The sequence below is a fragment of the Thunnus albacares genome, chromosome 23, assembly GCF_914725855.1.
Source record: "Thunnus albacares chromosome 23, fThuAlb1.1, whole genome shotgun sequence".
NCBI lineage: Eukaryota > Metazoa > Chordata > Actinopteri > Scombriformes > Scombridae > Thunnus > Thunnus albacares.
Genome location: NC_058128.1, coordinates 7,779,131 through 7,799,539, shown reverse-complemented (window position 1 = coordinate 7,799,539; position 20,409 = coordinate 7,779,131). Strand labels below are relative to the sequence as shown.

The following is a 20,409-nucleotide window of genomic DNA, read 5'->3' as shown; positions in this document are numbered from 1 at the left end:
GGTGGTAACAAAAAAAGGATATAGAAATATCATTCATTGTGTCTCTGTTTCTCTTAAAGTTACAAAAGATGCAGCAGACTTTATGTTATTGATCAGATTTGGGGTTGGGATGGCAGTTTTGCTTCTCTTTTGTTACTTTATTTGGAACCTCATATGGATGCGTAACATTTTCTGGAAGACGATGCATTTACAAGACATGCGTGGTTAAGCTCAATAATAGCTTTTATGAAATTTTATCCCATGATGATGGTGCTGACCACTTGTTCCAACCAGCATTAAGGTAAATATAGATTTAGAGCCCTCTATTTTCACATTAGACTACTTCGCATCCCTTTTTTTCAGACCCCAGAGTCTTTGGCTGTACCGCATGATACAATGCTTGTCTTCAATTTCATGCTTGCTAGATCTCATCATTGAAGACGCTGCTGATGTAAACACAGATGATCTCAGCAAATCCTGTAAAAATGATGTAACCATGGGAAAATTCACCTATATTACATTAACTGAGCTTTGCAAGACTGTCGCTGGGTGTAAAACTCCTCCACCTCATGTATGGACCCTGTACCTACAGCGTTTTTTAAGCAGATGTTCAACAGTGTTTCAAGTCATGTCCTGAAGATTATAAATATGTCTCATCAAACAGCCATCTTCCCAGATGCCTTCAAAACAGCTGTTGTTAAACCCTTACGAAAGAAACCAAACCTAGATAGTGACACACTGACCAGCTATATGCTGATAGCCAACCTTACATTCATTAGTGAGATACTTGAAAAGATAGTTTCAGTGCAAATAAACTCCTTTCTTAAAGAAAACAATATACTGGATGAATTTCAGTCAGGTTTTAGAACAAACCACAGCATCGAAACTGCTCTTACTAAACTGAAAAATGAAGGTCTCAATTCTTATCCTCTTAGACCTAAGCGCAGCCTTTGATACGATTGTCCATGATATCCTAATCAATCGTCTTAAAAAGTTGTTTGGTCTTTCTGACTGTTTGTTAAACTGGTTCAAAACATACATCAAATGTCTGAGAAACATGACAACTGCTTTTGGGTTGCACCAGGGAGCTGCCTTGGACCATTATTATTCTCACTGTACTGCACTGTACTGTATGTTGCCACTTGGTGACATCATTACAGAGCACGATATATGTTTCCATAGTTACGCGGATGACACATAACTACATCTCTGCTGAACCAAATGATGCTGCAGCTATAAACTCATCACTACTTGTCTTTTTGCAATAAATAAATTGATGAGCAATAAGTTTAACAAGGACAAAACTGAAATCCTTCTAGTCGGCTGTTATCTTAGATTCAGATCTACGCTTCAGGTCCCACATCACCAAGGTGACGAAAACATCATTTTTCCACCTTAAAAAACACAGCTAAAGTACGACCATTTATAAATCAAAAAGATGCCGAAAAACTGATTCATGCCTTTATTTCAAGCCGACTCAATTACTGTAATGCACTTTGTACTGGCCTCCCAAAAAAAACCACTGAGAGACTTCAGTTCATTCAAAACCCTGCAGCTCGGCTATTAATCAGAACCAAGAGGAGAGAGCACATTAGTCCAGTTTTAGCTGCTCTGCACCGGCTTCCTCTAACATTCAGAATTGATTTTAAGGTCCTCCTCCTTACATACAAAGTACCAAGCTACATTGCAAACTCCCTCATTAACTATCTGCCTTCAAGAACACTGCGATCATCTCCTGCTGGTTTACTGAAGGCTCCCAGCAACAGCCAAAAGAAAATTGGGGATGAAGCCTTTATCAGTTACACCCCAAAGCTACTGAACACACTACCGATAGATATCAAGGAAGGCAGCTCGCTAAATACTTTAAAAAGAAAGCTAAAAACTTATCTCTTCACTATAGCCTTTAACTAGCTATGACTTTCCTGATACAAGAATTCATTTTTGCACTTTGCTTCGCTCTCATGCTCTGCTGCTTCTTCTAAAATGTTGTATTTTAATTGAATTTGTACATTCTGTGCATTCTATGTTTTATTTTCCATCCTTTGTTACATGAGTTATAGCGTTCTTTCTGTGCTTTTATGTTGATTTTATGTCTGTTTTCATGTGAAGCACTCAGTGCATGCAATTTCTTTATTGTAAAGCACTTTGAGCTGCGTTCCTTGTATGAAAGGTGCTATATAAATAAAGTTTATTGTTATTATTAAAGTCATTATTGATGAGAGAGAAAACATGTAAGCCAGTTATACACAGCAAAGTGATGCTTTTGCTGTCTTCTTTTACCACCAAGATCAATATAAAAGGGGAGATATTGTATAAAACTCGTTCCAGCTTCTTAAATGTGAATATTTTCTGGTTTCTTTTGTTTCTTTTTCTTTGAATAATTAAATAATATCATGCTTAGTGTGTGATGCTTAGTAAGAATGTTTGTAGACCTTTGTTTAAAATGCAAGCTGCACAATACATTTAATCCAGCTGCAGATTGTTTGGCAGGCTCAGAAGGGGGATGTTTAGACTAGTGAGGCGAAGGTATGCCAGAGATGAAGTCAACGAGGTTTGCAGGGATCAATTTCATATACAGTAACTTTCCAAATCTGGCACTACACCCTCAAACCAGATCATTATTTTTGGGTTATAATATTATATCCTTGGACGATACCCAGGAGGGGATGAAGTGTTGAGATCAGTATGACCATGAAACTTCCACAGTGTCTCTATGATTCAGTTTAGAAACAAAGAGAAAGGAAAGCAGAGGATCTTGTACACTGATATCGCAGCTGAAACTGGGCGAGATGCAGCAATGATTAATGTTTTATCTCTGCAGTCGGATGGATATTCTTCCTTCCAGTCACATACTGGGTTTTTTTTTATCCCAGTTGTGGATGCTGTATAAGCTAAATTTCTGGAAGTCAACCCCACAGCTCTGCATCTCTTTTCTGTCCTTGTGAAGCTTTCTCCTGGCAGTTGACTTAACATGCTAACTAGCAACCTGGCAGCAACCTACATTAGCATAATCCCTTTTGTGCACTGTTGAAAGGATTGTAGTCACTTTTGAGTAGATTTGACTTATTCTTTTTACATTGTCCATAACTTTTAAAATGTCAAGGCATTACACATGTCACACATTTCACTAAAAAATAAATTTAATTACTGTAAATGACTATTACGCATCTGATCAACTACAAATAACTGGAGTTGCAAACCCTTTTCTCATTATACCTGCACCTGACTGAATTATCCTTCTGTGCAGAGGATTTCTGCTCTCAAACATGATGATGTTAATGACCTCTCATGTGTGTCTCTTTAGCTACTGCTGGAGCATCTGGAGTGCCTGGTGTCCAGACATGAGCGGTCACTTCGTATGACAGTGGTCAAGCGGCAGGCTCAGTCTCCTTCGGGAGTCTCCAGCGAAGTCGAGGTCCTCAAAGCACTCAAGTCCTTGTTTGAACACCATAAAGCCCTAGACGAGAAGGTAAGCCCGCCTCCATTAGCGCATCATTTTATTGTCAAGGTGTCTGTCTAAGTAACACGTGCAGTCAGTTATATGTTGTGTTGGTCTTGATTTAGTTGTTTTACATTTACACTAAAATTAAAGGATAGGTTCACAATTTTTCAAGTCTGTCTTAAATATACAATATTCAGGTGTCTAAATGAGCATTGAAACATGTAATCATTCATTTTTTACCTCTTGCAAAGCATGAGGTCCATGTAGATCACTACTCTGATGATGTACAGGTACATCAGCACCCCTTGTTGTGAGATTCACGTTCACAAAATGAATTAAGAAAAACATAATGTTGCTATTGACAACTATTTGATTGAGTGTTCAGTTCAATTTATGAACCAAAAGGGCGTCATATATAATTATTGAGACAGCGACACATTGTATATCTGATCAGTAACATATATATCAATGTATTATTATATTGATGGCTTGAAGCACTAACACCAGTTGATGCAAACAATGCCGCTGCAGTGTCATCTTTTTTCCTGTTACTGTTTTAGCCTATAAATGTCCCAGCTAGCGTGTCTCCTGCCTCCTCACAGCTTGCTGATTTATGACCTTAGCCCCCTGTGTAACATCACCACCGCCCCTGTCATTCATCCTCTCCTCTAAAAGCCATCATTTATAAAAGCATGTCCAATAGCGTGCTGTTCAAGGGAATAAAAGCTGTCTTGGGCAGCTGGGGGGGGGGGGAGGCCTCCTGACTCGGACCCTGGCTAACTTCTTAATCCAGGATCAACCTCCTCTGAAATCTGGCGTCCTGTTGCTCCACAGCAGCGGTGGTGCACAGTCACCACGCGGCACAAGTAATTGCTCCATCACAGCCGGGACAAACCTAGAAGCACACACTCTGAGTTTCTGTGAGTTCACAGAGGAAGAGAGAAGCGTAGGAGGGGAATCTCCTCCCAGTAACCGGTGCTTTAAAAGCAATAAAAGCCTCATAATGCTTCTTTGATGCCAGAGCAAAGTGTTATTGTGAGGCTAAGGGAGGAAAAAAGGACATCTCTTTCCGCTGCAGCAGGAGAGCATCTTTTCTACTGTGTTAACCGCTTATTGCCTAGACTTAAATTTATCAGTAGTAAGGAAAAAAAGTACTTTTCTGCAAGGCCCTTTGTTATGAATCAAACCTTCACATGTTAATAAGGTGGTTCATCAGAGAGGAGGCAGGTCATGATATGTGTTTGGTTGTTCTGGTTTTCAGGTAAGAGAGAGACTACGGGTGTCACTTGAGAGGGTGTCTGCCTTGGAGGAGGAGCTGACAGCAGCCAATCAGGAGGTAAGAGATGACTATTAATATATTCTGATATATTTCATTCTCCTTTATGTCATGCTTCCTGAATGGACAGATGGATTATAACATGAATTAGAGTCTTCTGACAGATACAAGTAATAGTTCTCAAGGTTTTTTGTTTTTTTTTTAATGATGAAACTTTTCAGATTATCATGAGGAAACTGGATTGTCAAAGTAAAACAGAATGACATATATATACACTGTGGCAGTTTTAAAGTGTTTTACATATAAGAAATTAATTTAAAGGAAGATATGTTGTTTTGACACATACTGTTTTAAAGTGCTTCACATAAAAGAAACAAGCAGACATGTAAAAAAAAAACATTGCTACTTATTTGCAAATCTAGAGGCAAGCCTAATGATGAAAAAATGAAAGCAAAAAACACCATAAAAATAATGAATCATACATTAAAAGGCTGTATATGTATCACACTGCACATTCACATGTTCCAGCTCATAGAATAAATCCCCATGATTATGCTCTGCTTGTTTTTTGTGGATGTACGATGCCGTTCTCTTGAATGAGAAAGTGTGTCCAAACTTTTGACTGGAACTATACATCTAATTTATACCAGGATGTGTCTTGAATTATATATCAACTCCTATACAACCAGAGCACCTCTGCAGGCTTCATTTGCCCTCATCTTTCCAGGGAGTAGTACAAAATAACACTGTGCACATGAGTGGATGAAGCATAGCTCTGACAGAAGTACGGGTCACTCATACTACGGTGGTCTAACTTCTTCTCAACCTCCTGGCTCAGGCCAACAGCAGTACCAGAGCAGCTCTCGCACTGCAGATGGTCTTGTTCCAGCTGAGAAAAACCCTCAGGCTGGCACTTCACAGCCTGTCAGACATGCCAGTCTGACACTCAGTCCTAGAATAAAAGTCGGTAAGGAAAAGAAGGAGGGGCGGGGGATGAAAAGCAGAGGGGGGAAAAAAGGTTGGGAGGTGTGTGGAGTGGGTGGATGGACGACAACAAGATCGAGCTGGAGAGAAGAGAGGAGGGAATGCAAAAAGAGCAAAGTGAGGGAGAAGACAGAAATAGAGATGGCAGGTGGGAAGCAGAGGCAGGTTGTGTGTGAAGGTGTGTGTGTGTGTTAATGAGGGTGCAGGGGTGCAGTTGGTCAAAGAGCATCTGACAAGGTGTGGAAACAAGACGGTGAGGAGAGAGTGAGGCTTTACAGACAAATTGTAATGATGTGTTTTGAATGGTAAGTATGAGCTAAAGCTGCCTGTGGTCTGAATCCAAGAATAAGTGATGTAGGATCCAGGCAGAGAGAATAAAAAAGAAAGGGTGAACAGTTAAAAAAAATAATGTGACAGGTCGCTGGTTCCCAAAGCTGTCTCCCAAAGCTGTCTCTCATTTTTCTTTCACAGCCTTTAAAAACCACCAGACAAACTCTGCTTTCTAACTGAACTGTAAAGTCCATGACAGACATCTCTGTAGAGCACTTTGAAGAATTTTCTCACATCACACAGCCAAGGTTAGAAATACCGTACAATACATCTGCGAGGCCGTCCCTCATAAATGGTTAACACTACAGTTGTCAGTGTGGTAGACAGATGACTGATTGGACCTTGAGGCTTTGGGAGAGGCTGTTAAACTGGCTTTGCCGAATAGAAATGTCCACACTTCAGAGGCTCTAGGGAGGCGGGCAGAGCCGGGAGCCAGCAAACCAGTAATTGATTTGGGATGGAGGTCTGGTATGAGTCCCTTCTCCCTGCGGGGGTTTGGACAACGCAGCCATGCCTGATGAAATCAGTGGCCTTTGACCTCATGCAGTCATAGGTCTTTAAGTGGCCACACACTGATTACTGTTGGTGAGATTGCTAACAGCAATTTGCTGTTATGGAACTCACTGCACTGTAATACAGACTATGTTGGAATCTGTCTGTTTACTGACAAAATAGAAATGACACACAGTAAAGCAACAATAGAAATGAAAAGTTGACAAGCATGCCAAAAAAATCACCAAAACTTCAATTAATTCATTAGTTAATTTTTCAGTCCAAACATTCCCCTTTTTTTGACCCCACTAGCAGCAGAATGGCAATTTCTGTCTATCACTTGGTCCATGCTGAAATATCTCAACAGTGGATTTCCATAATATTTTGTACAGACTTTCATGATCCCCAGAGGATGAAGTCTGCAGACTTTGGTGATCCCTTGACTTTTCCTCTTGTGCCACCGTGAGGTTAATATTTGTGGTTTTCAAGTGAAATATTGGATGAATTACTAAGACATTATGGTACAGACATTCATGCTCTCATCAGGATGAATTTTAATAACACTGGCACCACAATCAGGTCAAATTTTAATTTCTCCACAACATTGGTTAAATACCTGCAAAACTATTTACATTCATCAGCATTTGTACTTTGTGAGCAGTGCTACTTGTCAAATATTAGCATGCTAACATGCTAAACTAAGATGGTGAACATGTTAAACACCATACCTGCTAAAATATTAGCATTTTATCATTATCGTTTAGCATTTCTCCAAACAACTTTATATTTGTTACTTTGTAGTATAACATTATCGCACTCTACTGAAGATCGTTGTTCACTTCACCTCACTTTTTACATTCAATAATAGATAACAGGTAAGACGGAGATCTACCTTGGGACCAGTCGGGTCAAAGTAAGATTGAAGACTTTGTCAGAGGAAACATGTTCTTGTTTCATCCTGTCTATTCTAATCCTGCGCTCTCTCATCTTTGCTAAAGAAATCCCAAGGTACCACTGCCAAGTTTAAATGCACAAAATTAATGTGTTTTTCACTCTTTGTTTTTTCCAGGAACTTTGTGTGTATATATATTTGTATTGCGTGTTTGTTTGCGTGTGCATTTTCTCCTAAGCATGTGATTGATTGTAATTTAAGCGCATTGCAGCAGACACTTCAGTGCCCCTGGCTCTCACCTTGACAACATCAATCTTTTATACTCTAAGAACCCCCCCCCGCCAACCTTCCCCTCACTCCTCCTCACATTTGTCCAATCTCTCCTTCATCACATTAACTCAGGCAGTTCTCTCAATCCAACACAGGAGTGTGTCTAAAGAAAGATGAGGAAATCATGATCCTACGCAGTAAAAAGCTCATCTTGTGCTTCTTATCCCTCTTTTCGTCTTTCCTTTAGATGTCTGCCTTTGATGAGAGGTAGATCGACAACATCAAACAGAAATAATAGGATCCGTGTTCGTTTTGCATCTGGCAAACTTCTCCTTTCTCTAATTTTAGAGCTGGAGAAGCATCTGTAGCGCTCCATTCATCGTTTGTTGTGCCTTTATGTCAGGGGTTGTGTTCGTGTTTGATCTCTGAGCTGGAGAAATTACAGACAATCTGAGAATAATGGTACCGAAACATACGGAGGCATAATTATGCCCTCGTTAAAAATAATGAACAGAGATGTACTAAAGGCAGCGTGCAACAGCGAAGAAGCCAAGCTGTTGTTGGTGAAGTCTCAGGCTGCAGATTTAAGCTTAATGTAAGGTAAACCCATCCATTGTGGATGGGAGATAATCATCTGTTAGTGCCCTCTGTCCCTACTTTAAAGAAATCCTGCCATCAAATGTGACTCTTGCTTTGGTGTCAGAGAGGGCAGGTTGGGATTGGAGTTTAAGCTTAATAGTGTCAATGGCAGCCAAAGTCACTTGTGAGTATTGTTCCTTTCATCGACAGTCACGTCATTGATTGTCCTCAGGCGTCCTTTGCTGTCCTGCATAATTCAGAGCAAATATCTGTTAAGAGAAATTCAGTTGTCTTCCAGATCCTCTTAAAACAAGCTGTATGAATATCGTTGAGTATATATTATGATGCATCACGGTATCTAGGTTGCCTTGAAATGTGAAATTAGCTAAAAGACAACAACTACAAAAGAGGAAAAACATGCAGATTGAAGAGTCCTTGGTGACTCAGAGATTAAATCATTTTCAAAGCATCTGAATGCTCGTACAGTAGAACCAGCATGGTGCAACTTTAATCACAGCGTCTTGCTAATAGCACTCGACATGTATTGGTTTTGTAGATGTTTCATTACTAGAGCAGGGAGTAAGAGTGTAATCATTTTGAGGTGAAACATCCTGGCATGTTACAGTAGGCTGCTTTCTGTGATTGGATATGTTTTGTTTTGTTTTTTTATGATGACTTCCAAAAGGAAATTCCAGTTTCATACAACTTATCATAGAGTTTTATTCTCATAGCTTTGGGCTTCATTTGGGATCTATGGGGCAAAAAACACATGCTGTCAGATGATTATAGCCAAATTTATTTTGAAGAGAAAGTCAAATTGTTACTCGAAACGTCCATTTTAAATGTCAATCAGTTTACAGACCAACTTCCTGGTTCAGCCTTGACCTTCCGTACATACTGTAGTTGTGCACGTACACATTTTTCATGTGCAATGATTGATAGTTATCAGTGTTTCAGGTGCATGAACTTTTAACCTCCAAATAAAGTGGTCAAGATAAACTTGTAACTATTGGCTTGTTTACAACCTGTTTGACTTTGTGTTCCCAAATTAACAATTAGTTCGGTGAGTCCAGTGTTATCATAACCAACAGAAATTATGGCCAATTCAGCAGGTTGGACAAAAAGGAGAAGACCACACGAGTTATAACTTAAAACAGGTTTACTTCACATAACTACAAGAGAAAAGAACTAAAGCCAAAGCCAAGGGAGAAAGGGAGAGTAATCAGGCAGTAATCCAGATGAGCTGAATCTCCCTGATAACCCAACTCTGCCTTCTTCCATGCTCCTGCAGAGAGCAGAGGGTCATTACAACTACAGCACAAATATTGTGCTTGAGGCCCAGCACCGGAATAACTGCTTTCATGAGAAGGATGTTTCACAGAAATATGCTATCTTCATCATTTTTAATGGTTTGTGCGCTGCAAATCACCATCTTACGCCCACAGCTTTAAGGTTCAGGAATGTCTTGTTTTGGAAAGCACACCACGAGGCACCACCAAGTCTAAAGGGGCTTCACATTGTTAATAAGAGACAAGTAGCCGCCAAGTACACTGTCTCCCTTACCCTTCCCTGCCGTGAGGAAAGTGATAATCACATGGTGTCTGTCAAGGAAGAACCTAATAATTGTTGTCAGTCACTCGTCTGACAGGATTATGACTTTAGGACAGTTGCTTAAGGTGCCGAAGCGAGACACGAGGTCCGCAGAACAAGATAATTATAGTGATTGTATCAGTGAGTGCTCACATGCTTCATGTTGGTTAAAGCCATGTTCCAGAAATTCCTGCGGGAGAGGGACATACTGTAATTTACTGGTATTGCATAAGAGGGAAACATGAGGGTTGCAGTTGATGCCTTTGTGCTAATTTCATGTTCAAACAATGAGGTTTTCAACAACCTCCAACATTAATTCTGTGTGCTTCTATGTGCATGAGGTATTCTTATCATATCTTCAACTCTGACCTCTATCCTTTTTTGCTGTCCTGCAGATTGTGGCCTTACGGGAACAGAATGCTCACATCCAGAGGAAAGTGGCGTCCGGAGATGGAGGAGAAGACATACTGGAGGGTAGCGAAGCTCAACAGAAGGTCCACAGCAAGGTGAGCTTCCTCGATAAAAAAAACTGAAAATGATTTTCTTTTAATTTTATGGATGGACACATTAATGTGCTTTGGTTAAATCTTCTGCAGGGTGCATTTGACACATTTTAACGTGCGGGATGTGGTCAAGCACAGCATCAGTCTAATTAGGCACAAATGTAGCACATTTTATATTGGCATGGTAAAAACTGAACTGAACTTAATTTAATTTAGGTCCTGATTTCATAAATCCTCAGTTATATTTTCAATCAATTTTATCTCCTTACATAGCGGTCTAAATGCTGTTTCAAAACCCTCTTCACACTGTCAGGAATACTGTATAATGTTGGTGGAGAGAGATTATTTTATAACATCTTTGTATCTAAAAAAAATATCAGAATCTGCCTCAAAAAACTCACAACACTGCAAAAACTCCTCCACTAGAAACAACACCAAATATTCCAATTAGTTAGATTTACTAAATACAATGTCATATAAGCAATGTCAGAAAGTCAATTCAGGTTAAAGTTGCTTAGATTTAGCAGGTAATATCTTAAAACTCCAACAAACGTTCTTAAAATCTTGAAATGTCATAATAATTTTTACGCCATCCTATATGGGTAGTTTTAAGTTTGTGTACTCAAAATATTCACACAACCTGTCTTTTCAACATCGATCCTCATGCACTTAATGCCACAATTACAGCACTGGCAAAAATCATTATGTTTACACCTTTGGTTTGGTGGTATTGTTTTCCCCGCTGATGTAATCGTCACTATAACACGTAGAAATATTTGCACATCTTATGAAAAGGTTTTGATCGTACATTTAGCTTCTCAGGCATTCTGAAGGTGACCCACAATCAGGTGAAAGCTCTCGCTGTGACCTCAGCCCCTCCAATTATGCAGGAGCACACATAGATCGGCATAGCTGAATACAAATTTCCCTCTGATTATTAATTTAAAGACCGAGGTGTAACCGCATCCACATGTACTAGATTATACAAAACAGAGACTGACGCTGTTTTATGTCAGGAGCATCAGAGCCCAAAAAAAAAAAAAAAAAAACCCAACCCCAAAGCAGACCCTAGAAATCCTATTTACATGCAGACAGCATCATCTACATCCCACAGAGGATACCTGGGTAGATCAATGGAAATGCTATTACTAGGCTGGTCTGCTGGAGGAGTGGGGTTGTGGGGGGGAGGGGACGTCGACAGTAAAGAGATGAAGTGTGTGTTGTGTAGATGGATGGGCTAATGAGGAGACAGCTCTCAGTCCACTCTGTTTCTTGAAGATAAAAAAAAGACCGAATATGATCACTTGTTGTTTTTATTTGCAAAAGAAATCGCATGCGTGTGTCTGAAATGTATAATTCTCATAGTAAGGTGACTGTAGTTAGAGTGAGGGCTAGTTTTTCGGTATCCCTGCAGTCAGAGGGACAGACAGACACATGCCGTCAAGGTGGAATGACAAACCGTGATCTGCAGGAAGCACGGTCCCCTCCACAGTATTCGATTAATGTGGCAGGTGGAAAGAGGTCAGCGAGAGGGGAAGAGAAAGTCAGATGGAGCGAGGCACTTGAAGTGCATATTGACCCATTGAGCTCTCAAACCTTTAGAGTAGACTCGGATCTGCCTGATAACCAGCTAATGCAGTGTGACAGACGAGGCCTGTTGCTTCACCGTTTTAAATTTTTCATTCGGTAAACATCCAACACCGGACTGGTCGGAAAAGCTTTTACTGAAAAACATTCTAAAGCTGGGTTACTTTTTTAAAACAGTAACAGAAATTGAATGTGTGTGTGTGTGAACGTTTTCAATTCCTGTTGGTACAAATTAGGAATGTTCACAGATTAATCCAAGATGGTAACTACTGGTTTTATTGGGTCATTGGCCCAATAAAACCAGCACAAACAAGTTAAAACAGATATAAACAACTTGTGCTGCCATTTTGGCACCAGTTTACTAACTTTTCGGTGTTTCTTTTTAATAACATAGCCATCCAAAATTTCCCACAGCCTCTTGTAAAAACTAAAGGGCTAATCTGAATATTTGTTCCAATTTGGCCGCTTGTAATTATTGTCTGTATGATATGACTTAAACATGGCATGATAGTCACATAATAGATGCTTTTTAAAGGGTCTATTCACCCAAATTGCAAAAACCCCAAAAACTCCAACATATTTTCTCACTCATCCTAGAAAGAGGAGTCTAGCTATGCAGATAGTTGTGGTTTTATTTGTCCAAGTTTAGAAATATCCATCTCTGAGATTTCTGCTTTCACCCCAGTACAAAGGGATTGAATGTAGTTTTGTTTGCGGTGCTCCCATTACTCCCAAAACTAGTCCTTGTTGCTCAGAGCAAGCCACAGACTTCAAACATATCTCAAAACCAAACCAAACATACCTGCTTTTATGGTAGGTAAGAAAATATTTAGTTATGTAGATGCACGGATGAACTTTGTCCAAACTCTCTGTATAAAAGATTACCCGTTTAAACTCCCAGTCCTTAAAATGCAGCTACCTCAGTGTTTCAGGACGGAGAAATGAGCACAATAATGGGAGCCACGGTTGCATATTGTATCATCTGTGGGACAGTTGAGGCGTTTTAGAGTAAAGCGGAGCTACATCCATGAAGTTGGTCCTTTACTGTACGAGACGGGACCGGTGCCGAAGCACTGGTATTAAAATCAGCGGTGTGATTTAGTGGGTCCTGTTCCCTGCTCGGGCAAATCATTGATCACAGGCACCAGGCTGAGAGGCCCAATTAGGTTTGTCCTCACAGATGGATGGCTGAGGACGTGCAGCTGGGCCTGATACAGCACAGAGACAGAGATAGATAGAGAATAAAGAGATCGCTTTTCCTCAATCTTCACTTCCACCTGTTTTACAGTAATTACATTTGAACATAAAGCACAGACTTTGTTATTTAAGTGGTATTCAGAGTGAATTAGTTATTTAGTTGTGATAATTAAGTTGTTTCCTGATGTGTTAGTCTTGGCTCTGAACCCTCTGTGTAAGTTGCAATCATTAATCTACCTCATGCGGAGACCCGGGGAGATGCACAGAGTGAGAACTCAGCGAAACCTAATCATATTACTAACGCAAGTGTCAAAGCAATTTCTCCGGTGGAGTCTGGAGTGATTCTCAGTCACCCGCTCTTTGTCCCCATCCAAAATCAAAGCCAAAGCCTTGAGCTCCTGAACTTGAATTTATTAGTGTTAATGTGTGTAACTCTCAAAAGGAGAAATACAGTAAATATCTGTAGTGGGAGTAAGAGTGATTTTTCAAGGCTCACTCAGGAAACCAGGGCAAGACAGGAAATCAGAAAATATCTAGTCTATTTATCTCTGTCATTTTCAATTTTGCTAACGTATTTCTTTTCCTACAAGATGTGTTTATGTTATTGGATGCTTCCAAATGTTCTAACTTCTAGTCCTCCTTAGGTTAAAGCACTTTTTAAAAGAGAAGTTTGTATAAGAAAGTGCAAATTTTAAAGACACTAGATTGTTGATTTATTTTATGTACCCTACTGGAAGTGTCTTTCACCAAAGGGTGTCTTTTTCAACCCATATTGTTCCTGAAATTAATAAAAAATAAAGTGAGGAAGTCAAAAATATTGTGGCAGCATCCCTAGATCAAGGATAGTTGTGTGCTCCATCCCAGTTTTATACCTTTGGTCAACCTTTTCTTTCTTTTTTTTGTCAGCTTTTCCTCCGTTTGAACCAGACCCTTCCATAACCTCGCTATCTCTGATCTCTAAGAATGTGTGATGTGGAGTTTAATTATTTATCAAACTCAAGCTGATGGTGCAGTCCCTTCTTTACTCATCTCTCTCTCTCTCTCCCCCCAGCGTCTGTCCAATGGCTCCCTGGAGTCGGCCCACGACGCGAGCCAGGTGGTGGAGCTGCAGGACCTGCTGGAGAAGCAGAACTACGAGCTGGCCCAGATGAAGGAGCGCATGTCCTCCCTCTCTTCCCGGGTCTCTGAGGTGGAGCAGGAGCTGGAAACCGCCCGCAAGGACCTCATCAAGTCAGAGGAGATGAACAACAAGTACCAGAGGGACATCAAAGAGGTTACAGCACACAAATACACACTGAGGATAGAAAGAGAAGCATGCACGCACACATTTGGGAATAACAGTTGCAAGAGACACATCAAAGAAGGCTTGCAGTGGCCTAAAAAAAGCATCTATTAGCATACAGTCTCACACTCTCCCAGTCCCTATGACTGTATGTATCACTCAAACACAAATACATGCTACAAAATTTAAAAAAAACCTTTATTATCATGTCTGCCTGAAACAATCACTGTGAATCCTACAAATATACCATAGGGACAAACCCCAGTCGTCTATATAAACACTTCTCAAGGACACACATTAACACTCGATGTAAGAAAAGCTCCAAGGAACAACAAGCAGCTGTCTCTGCGTCTGCCACCAGTTGCTCCTTGAACACTTTCAAGCGTCGACATGTAAAAGCGCAAAACCAGCCACTTTACTCGGGAAAAAAAACGAGAATGTTTGTGTCATAAATTGGCAATTAAGATTCCCATCATAGGCCTATTCAACACATGTGTGGGTGTGTGTGAGGTGAATGCCAGAGAAGTGGACTGTATATGAATATAAGCTGATCTCCCTCCATAGCCCTGGGCTGAAATTGCTATTGATTGTTAACAATGCAGGCAGAGGCGGTGATTGTGGACTGGCAAACACGGCCTTATCGGCCGGACCGTGTGTTATTATACGCTGCACCGTCTCCTCTGAGGGCAGCAGTTTATTCAGCTCCCCTGGTGACTACTGTTTTTTTTTTGTTTGTTTGGTTTTTTTTGAGCATTTTTGAAACCACATGTGCTCGCATTGGGTTTGCGTCTGCAGCGATTCCCCACGCAGGAAATTAACTCTCAGAGCTTCAGAGATAATGTTGCCGTCACGAGGGGGGAAGCTCGTATCGCGGAGGCAGCGCGAGATAGAAGATCAGAGCTGTGTGTTTCTCCTTTATGAGGCTTCATTGTTTGTCGTGTTTATTCGGTGTTTGACTCGTTTCTTGTGTAGATTATACCGCGGTCATGGCGTGAGTTTTATTTAGTCGACTCGGAGCTCTACTTTGTGGTCACATTTCAGGTTCAGTGACTGTTTTAAGGCCTACATGTGATGAAAAGATGCAGCTGTAGCTTCCATAGTCATTACAAAAATTTTGTACTAATAACATGCAGCTGCCTTGTTTGAGTTATATTTGACTGCACACTGTTATGAGGACATTTTGCACACATTTAATAGACATCTCTACATTAATTACAGTTTGTGTCATGTTTCAGGATTAAATTATGCAGTGATATAAATCAAGCCTGTGCGGATATTAAAATTCATTTATGCAAAATACATTAATGAGTTTACAAACTGAAATTAGAACTGCAGATGATTTCGCTGTTGTGCCAAACTTGCACATGAACGAAACAGCTGAAATTTAGGGGGGGTAAAAAAAAGCCTCGATAAGAACAATCTCATCTTAATTGTTGTTTTACTGCTGTTGTTTTCTGACTGCTGTTTTTGTGTCTGCGTGCAGGCTATGTGTCAGAAGGAGGACATGGAGGAACGGATCGTCACGCTGGAGAAACGCTACCTGAGCGCCCAACGAGAGTCCACCTCGGTGCACGACATCAACGACAAACTGGAGAACGAGTTGGCCAATAAGGAGGCGTTCCTCAGACAGGTTCGTACAATCCAAAGAATGTGTTTGACAGTGCTGCTTTCCTTTAAAAAAAAAAACTTTGATTTCAAAAGATTTCATGTTTTTTCGTTGTTGTTTTTTTTCAAACTGAGCTCTTAAGGTCCAGGTGGCCACTGAAATGGGACCATTCCTTGCTGAAAACATTTTTTCGACAATGTAACTGGATTCAAGGAAGAACTATGCTTGCAGCTGGTTGTGTAAGCTAGATAGTTCCTGTCAGTCAACGGAGCCTTTTACAGCTGTTCCACAGAGGTTCGGCAAAGAGAAAAACCTCTTGACATTGTGTCAAATAATGTCAGAGGAAATTACTGTATTACCGGGGAAGGAATTTTGATGGTTTTACTTTAAAAGTTTACTTAGAACAGATGCACATGGCTCAAAGTCATCCTCATAATTGATGTAATGCTGTACGATCAAACGATGGTACGGATTTATTCTCTTTTGATGATTCTTTGTGATTCATCGCAGCCAATTAGATAAATTGCCTGGCCATAGAAGATTGAGTGACATTTTCATGAGTACAGGCTTTAGCACCAGCTGAGCTCTGGAAGGATAGAATGAATGTCATACAAATATGAGCAGAAGAAATCACATAGACATCGTAAGACACAAAAGCACCGTTTAGCTTTGCTGTGAAGAAAGTGGCTGAGACACCGAGTGATTTCTCTGTTAAATTATCTTCAACAACATTTAATCTCTTTCAACTTTTCCTCTTATATACAACCAACCATAAGCACCTCATCAAGGTGACTACAGGACCACTCTTCTATAAAACATACATGCATCCAGAAACCTCCTTAAAAATTAACCCTAAAGCCTTTGGAGGGCCGACTCCTGCTACCACACACAAACATTCTTCCTCTCTGGCTGTGTAATGAGTTTACTTTTTGTTGTGCCAGCAGCCCAGCCCTGGGATCTGGCTGCTGATGTCTGAGGATGAGTTGTTTGAGGGGGGGGGGGGGGGGGGGTGTAGGCTTGGCCGATAGTACAGAGAAATCAGGGGATGAGAATAAATGTTGAGGAAAAAGGCAAAAAAAGATGGCTGGAAGGGCACCTAGGGAGGATATCGCAAACAGAAACATGCTGTCATGCTTCCCCTAGTGTCATCTCAAACACCGATCGGATGGTGATGGTGATAGGGGGTACAGACAGAAAATATCACTGACACACACAACGCAACACAGCCCTGGCCCTCTCCAGTCTAATTATTGCATATTGAGCTGCCAGGCCTGATGCTTTGGGGAGCAGAGCATCTGTCGCTGATGGCAAAGGCTGCCAAGCCATCCCCCCCAAAAAAAAAAAAAGTCTTAAAACTGATCAGCCCCCTGAGCAAGGCGGGGAGAAAAATCTTAACACGCAACCAGGAAATATAAGTCACTCGTGGCAGTTTCACAACTGGGTTTGATTTCAGTATTTATAAAGGCTAAAAGTACTGTATCTGAATGCCTAATCAGGTCAATTACCGGTATCTGCTGAGTAAAAGTTGCCACTGTCACTCTTGGCAATTGCAGAGTTGCTGCTATTCTTACTCTGTTATGGTGCTATTTTAAAGATGGGTTGAGGCACACAGCCAGAGCCAGAACTCCTACTAAAGACAGATAACTGTGATTTCTATTTTCTACCAGGTTATGATGCTCCGCCTGCATAAAAAACAAAAAGAAAATAATCTCAAACAACTTGCATAGAGATTCACCTTTTCTTTATATGCTACTCCATATACAGTCTATTGTTTGGACAAATTGGGACAAATCATAATATGGTCCACACTCCTTTATTAATGACATCTGCACAGGCTTTATTTGAAACAAGCTATTGAAATAGGTATTAGAGACCTTTATTCCTAATTCCCCTTATTTTATAAATACTTTTAATTACATTTTGTTAAGAAGACTCCCTGTTTTCTAATCTGCTCCAGTTTTATTTTGCTGTTGCTGCTGTATGCTGTTAATGCAAGCTCAGCACTTCCTCTATGTTGTCTTGATGAATTCAGGATCACGTACATTTCCACAGCGCCCATCCCAGCAGTACGAAATATCATTTTTCTTTCGGTGTGGGGGTTCAGCGTTTGGAGTGTATACGATATACAGTATATTTATACAGTACAGTTAGTTTTTTCTTTGTGAAGATAAATAACCATCAACACATCTTGTGCCAGTACATAGATTTTTCTTAATAATAACCACAAAAAAGTACAATATGAAAATATGTATATAATACATGCTGTATATGATCCCTTCACTTCACAACATCTGCAGGGAATGTTGACTTTCATTGACAGTAACTTAACACCGAACAAAGCGTTAAGGCGCCGGTGCACAGTTCTTTGTTAGAAGTGCTTGAAGAACGGTCGAACAGCTTCAGAAACTCCCTCCACCCACACATGTGAATTAAGGGAGCTGCATCCATCAATTTCTGTAACTTTCAATAAGACGCTCACGCCCACTTCACTCAGTGATTGGCCAGGTGTGAGAAAGAAGAAGAAAGGAGCTTAAGTTAAAACTTCTTTCAAGCTCCCCCTTTCAACTATGTCTGTCACTTTTTGTAACAAACGAGTGCAACACACAAAAACCTTCCAGGTGAGACTGTCTTATCCTCGTATTTAAACAATTATCGCCTCTCATCCCTCTCCGTGACAGTCAGATCTTCACCTTGCCTTCGTGTGTGGCCATTTGAAACAACTATCACCACTTTTGTGCAAACTAATTTGTTTCACATCATAAAAGATGCTGAAACAGTGACAAGTACCAACATCATGCCTTAACACAACTTAAATAACACCTTTTTTTCTTCATTCTTAACTCTAAATCTGATGATTTCTATGTGTGTGTTTGTGTGCAGATGGAGGAGAAGAACAGGCAGCTACAGGAGAGGCTGGAGCTCGCCGAGCAGAAGCTCCAGCAGACCATGAGGAAGGCCGAGACGCTGCCGGAGGTAGAGGCCGAGCTGGCGCAGAGGATAGCGGCCCTCACTAAGGTAGGAAGACGCCTACGCATAAAGACCTACCTACACTGTACTGTTGACACATTCCCACAGATGCCCTCCTCTCTAGATTTTTCTATACCTATGTGTAAGTGTGCACGTGGTGTCATGTCATGACGTTTCAACATGTCCCTCTCCTCTTCCTCGGCCAACGTAGTCTGACTCCAGCTCCTCTTCCTCCCCTGATGATTATCACTTTGTTATGGAAGCTAAACTCCAAGACATGAACTCCATTCTTAGGAAGGTAGTCCCACAGGGCATCACAGCTACTGCCAACTCCTGTAGAGAGCAGATTTCATTCATTTATCTTATTAGTGTTTTGTGTGTTTACTGGGATTCTGCTCTGGCTGTTCTACCACCATGGGACAGCTGCATGGCACTTCTGGCTGGAGCTCATAACTTGGCAGTGCTGGAGCAGCTCTCTTCCTCTTTCATTCTGTCCTTTGGTGGCCTCGTTCTCCATCTTCTTCCTTGTCGCTCTTTGTTTCAATCAGCTCTTGTGTCCCGTTACGCTTGAAAACAATAGATCTCCATCTTTAAGTTTTTGGGGTAGAGGCTTTGGCTTGTGTCGTCGCCACTGCTTTTCTTTGTCACCCTTCAGGCTGTCAGAAACCCAGATCATCGTGCCCTCTTTTGTCCTGTCTATGCTGTGATCCATCTGTAGGCGGAAGAGCGTCACGGAAGCATCGAGGAGCGAATGAGGCACTTGGAATGCCAGCTGGAGGAGAAGAACCAGGAGCTGCTACGGGTGAGTCATTGCGGAGGCGTTGTGCCAGGCGACGTTACCCAGGCAGCCACTCCTTCATGAGCATGACAGCTTGAGGCGACTGCAACTGATGTCTTATTTACCAATGAAACGTGACCCAGTTAGTGTTTCACACACATTACTGATAAGAAGATTTGTAAAACACTCATAAAAGACGCAATAATTTGTAGCTCAAACTTTTTATTGACATATTGATGAAATGATCTTCAAAGTCACATTTGATTCCAAAAGAGCTGTTGCATACATTTGCTCTTACAGGGTTAAAGTTGTATTGAATTAAACTGAACATATCATAATGAGAAATATTACTTTGTTGTTGTCGGGAGCTTAGATCTCAGCAGTTGATAAATACTGTCATTAAATAACAGGAAGAATTTCATGTCTCATGTCTAAATTGGATTTAGAATCACAAATATGATGTTTTTCTATAATATATATGATTCAATTTTAAATCAGCTTTGACATACATTACTTATTGTTCCAGGTGTTTATTTCTAGATATTTGTATGAAGACTGTATGTCTATAAAGAGCTCCACACCTGAAACAGGCAGTTTGTTTTGGAAGCAAATAATAGCTGTAATAATTTAAATATTTTAAGCAATTGAATACAAA

General features: G+C 40.6%; 1 protein-coding gene across 11 annotated transcripts in view; it reads left to right on the top strand.

Moving 5' to 3' along the window:
- ppfia2 (PTPRF interacting protein alpha 2) overlaps positions 1–20,409 on the top strand; it is a 158,856-nt gene that overhangs the window by 112,891 nt on the left and 25,556 nt on the right. For all 11 annotated transcript variants that reach the window (XM_044342828.1, XM_044342833.1, XM_044342834.1 and 8 more), the window contains 7 exons: positions 3,284–3,448; positions 4,683–4,757; positions 10,230–10,340; positions 14,173–14,394; positions 15,887–16,033; positions 18,890–19,024; positions 19,695–19,778. In XM_044342828.1, coding sequence (XP_044198763.1) covers positions 3,284–3,448; positions 4,683–4,757; positions 10,230–10,340; positions 14,173–14,394; positions 15,887–16,033; positions 18,890–19,024; positions 19,695–19,778 — 939 coding nt within the window. The remainder of the gene's footprint in view (positions 1–3,283; positions 3,449–4,682; positions 4,758–10,229; positions 10,341–14,172; positions 14,395–15,886; positions 16,034–18,889; positions 19,025–19,694; positions 19,779–20,409) is intronic.